The 3,796-nt window shown below is 53.2% G+C and overlaps 1 protein-coding gene across 1 annotated transcript; it reads left to right on the top strand.

The window, feature by feature from the left end:
* The first annotated feature begins 466 nt into the window (after positions 1 to 466).
* CCDC185 (coiled-coil domain containing 185) lies at positions 467 to 3,010 on the top strand. The gene has a single exon (XM_072647739.1). It carries the CDS (start codon positions 1,004 to 1,006, stop codon positions 2,885 to 2,887), a length of 1,884 nt encoding a protein of 627 aa, XP_072503840.1. The 5' UTR covers positions 467 to 1,003; the 3' UTR covers positions 2,888 to 3,010.
* Positions 3,011 to 3,796: the final 786 nt, after the last annotated feature.

The raw sequence follows: 3,796 nt of genomic DNA, 5'->3' as shown, positions 1-3,796 counted from the left end.
TGTATGTGCACAGTTCCTGGGCACGTAAGTAAGCACTTATAAATGCTTTTTCACCGACTTTACTTCAAGATTTCAGGTGAAGGAGAAAAGTCCATCATCTTCCAAGGAAGCCAGTTCCACTTCTGTATAGCTCTGTTATGAAGCTTTCCCTTAACTTTTATCTTGGCTCACTTCAGTCATTTATATAAAGGTATTGGTTATTAACTTGTCGAGTTTCAAACTTTAAGGCAGTATGGTATTTGCCGTAACTACCTACCTCTTGAATGTCCAGGGGTGTTTAATATAAATAATAAGTATAAAATTTTAATTTATAAATTAATAAATGTTTTTAGCACCTGATGCTTCAAAAGCAGCATTTAAATTTAATTTGCATTATAAATGTTTCTCCATCACTTTTTTAAGTAATAACAAAATACAGGACAGGCTTCTAAGTTTAATCTGTATTATTCACATTTTCTCCATTACTTTCCCAAGTCTAGACAATCAACCAAATAATGGTTAGATTGTAAGCTCCTTGCGGGCAGGGACTGTCTTTTGCATCCCCGAACTTAGCACAGTGCTTAGCAGGCGCTTAATTAAACCTTTATTGGGTGAGGAGTTGAACGAGAATCCAACCGGGGATTGCGAGGTTTTTGCTCCCACCGAAGTTTTAAGCCACGAGGGGCTGCCGCAGCCTCAGGGGAGGGTTCCAACCCGGCCGCGCGGGTGGTGCCCCCAGCTTCTGGGACATCCCGCATAGCCGGGGACACGAGTCCTGCGCTGACGGAGGTCTTGCCGGGCCTGGGCCACAGCGCTGCCCCTGAGGGGCAGGGGGCATTGTGAAGTGGTCGGGGCGTCACAGGAGGCGCCGGCCGCCCGCGGGGGTCAGAGGCCCGGACGGGGCGCGAGCCGGATTCATGTAGGACCTGCTGGACGGTCCGGAGGCTCCTCAGCGCCTCCGCCAGGACCCCCAGACAAGGCCAAGAGAGCTGCTCTGCAGAGGGCCGGGGGCGCCGCCCGGGACATGGAGGGCACGGGCCGCTTCTCACCGCTGCCCTACCTGGAGGTCTACGAGCACGCGCCGCCGGGCAGGGAGCCGGCGTCGCTGCCCCTCGCGGGCACCTACGGCAGCCCAGGCGGCCTCAAGGGCGAGGCCCCGCTGGCGTGTAAGGGCTACCAGGGGTCGGAGCGCGCCTGCGGGGCGGCCCCGCAGCACACGCACCACCCCCCGACGCCGCAGCCGCGGCGGCACCTCTTCCGCAGCTCACCGCGGGAGAGCCGCAGTCTGACCGACGTGAGCAGGACAGCCCCGGACCGCGCCCGGAGGCAGCTGCCCCGCAGCCGGCGGCCCGACGATGAGCGCGAGGCCGCAGCCAGGTCCTTGCGGCTCGCGAGGGCGGGTTACAGCTTGGCCTGGCAGCAGTCCCCGCCGCTGCAGAGGCGGCCCCCCGCGGGCAAGAAGGACACGCCCACGCCCACCCCCTGCGGAGATTACACCGCCCCGCGCGGGACCCTGACCCTGGAGCGCGAGCCCAGTGGAGATCAATGGGCCACAACTGTGCGCCGAGGCTTGAGTCTCTGGGGCCCGAGTCACTGGGGCCCTTCCTCTGACTCCTTGGATAGGTCAGCCTTGCCCTCGCAGGAGCTCAGGGTCCGAGCCTCCTCCCAGGAGCGGCGCGGCTGGGCCGTGGGGCAGCTAGCGCAGCCCGGAGGCCAGGCGGCCAGCAAGGAGCCCGAGCTGGAGCCCTTCCAAAACCTGAAGGCCACGCCCGAGGAGGACAGGATCCCCGCCCGGGATAAGAAGATCGTCAGCCTCATGCTGGAGCGGCTCCAGAAGGCCAGGAGGATCCAGGAGCTGCAGCACCAGGCGGCCGAGGCCTGGGAGGAGGTGAAGCGCTGCAACCAGAGGTTTCAGATGATGATGGAGAAGGAGCGCCAGCAGCAGCTGTTGCAGAGCAAGGAGCAGTGGAAGCGCCAGAAGGAGGAGCGCCGGGCCCGCCTCAGCAAGGAACAGCAGGAGCGCCTGGAGACCTGGGAGAAGGAGATGGCCTTGAGAAAGAGCAAGTGGAAGCGACAGGTCCAGGAGCAGGAGAGCCAGCGCAAGGAGAAGTTGGAGAGGGCTCGCGTGCAAGCCGAGTGCAGGAAGCACTGCCAGGAGCAGATGCTGAAAGAAAAGGAGGGGTTGCAGAAGGACCTCCGCGAGCAGAACATTGAGCAGCTGCAGGAGAAGATGGTGCAGGCCTGCTACAAGAGGCAGCTCAAGAACTTGGAAGGCAGGAAGAAACTTCAGGAGAACAACCTCGCTTCCTCCACCAATCACCAGTTTCGGAAGTTCCTGCTAGACAGTCAGAACAAGGCTGAGGAAATCCTGAGGAGGCTGTCCCTGGAGCTAAGATCCCAGAGATCTCAGGAAATCCACCAGCGACTGATTGAGGAGAGGCACAGAGAGCTGAAAGAAAAGGCCCAGAAAGAGGAAGAACATCTTTTGTTGACCAAGTGGAGAGCAGAAGAGACGGATGAGCAGAAAAAATTGCATAAGAAAATGTTAATGGAGCTGGGGGACCTGAAGATCCAGCAGGCTAGAGATAATGTGCATAAAAATATCAGAGACAAGGCAGACAGGATCAGGGAGTTTAACTTTCTTCGGGAGAAAAACCACTTCTTTCTCAAGCAGAAAGCCGAGGAAGAGGCCAAGTGGCACATTGAAGAAATCAAAGAAGCCATCAAGAGAAAGGAGCAGAAGATGAACCAGATCTCCAGGGACAAAGATGCCACTATTGAAGAAAACCGAAAGATTGCTCAGACCTCGTTGCAGATGAGGGAGAAAGTGAAAGCCCTTCAAGTTTCCTTTGACCGGATGGCCTGGGAAGCCCAGCTTAGCACCAGTCTACATCGGGGGAGTAACTGAGCCTTTGGCATGAAAGATCTCACAATCTGTATGTCAAAAGAAGGGAGATGTGAAAATGTAACACTTTCATTTTATGATCTGCCTGTAACCTGACATTGATGTAAAGTGGTTTTTAACCTCTAACTGTGATCTCCTGTCTTAAATAGAACTTGGCTATATTAATTAGCTTTTTAAAGGGGGTGGAGGTGGAGCAAAGGGAGAATTTTAACGTTATGTTTTAAATTATTTAGGTTTTTAAACCTTATTTTGAATCGAAAAACACTGGTTCTTATGATTTCTTCGTGCTTTCTGGTTGTCCAAACTTTCATTCCCTGCCTCCGTTTCATATTCATTCTACTTACTCTTTCCCTGCTGCCAACACAGCACACCGTCCTTCTTCCCTTTCTTAAAACATCCTTTCACTTAATCATGCCCCTTTAAATTCATCTTCCTTTCCTCCTTTTCACAGACAAACTTGTAGAAAGAGCCATTTGTACTCACCATCTCCACTTCTTTACCTTTTGCCTCCTTCTCTACTCTTCCTTGTAGTCTGGCTTCTGACCTATTTCTCTCTGAAATTGCTCCCTCCAGGCTCTTTGCTGATAAATCTGATGAGAAAACATTCCTCATTTTCATGAAGATACAGCTTTGGCCTTGACGACTGCTCCCACCCCCCAAAACCCTTTTCTCCCTTGGCTCCCATCTTTCTTCTCTCTCTTTCTTGGTTTTTTTCCTACCTATCTGACCATAATCTCCTTTGCTGTTTCAACACCCATCTCCACCGCCTTCCAGCATTGGTGGTCTTCAAGGCTCCATCCTTGAACCTTTTAATTCCATGCTAAAGCACCCTTGGTAATCTCATTAGCTCCCATGGTAACAATCTCTATGCAGATAAATCCAAAAATCTATATATCCAGCTCTAATCTCTCT

Source organism: Notamacropus eugenii, chromosome 2 (genome assembly GCF_028372415.1).
Source record: "Notamacropus eugenii isolate mMacEug1 chromosome 2, mMacEug1.pri_v2, whole genome shotgun sequence".
Lineage (NCBI taxonomy): Eukaryota > Metazoa > Chordata > Mammalia > Diprotodontia > Macropodidae > Notamacropus > Notamacropus eugenii.
The sequence above is the reverse complement of the archived record's forward strand: the minus strand, read 5'-3'. Positions and strand labels throughout refer to the sequence as shown.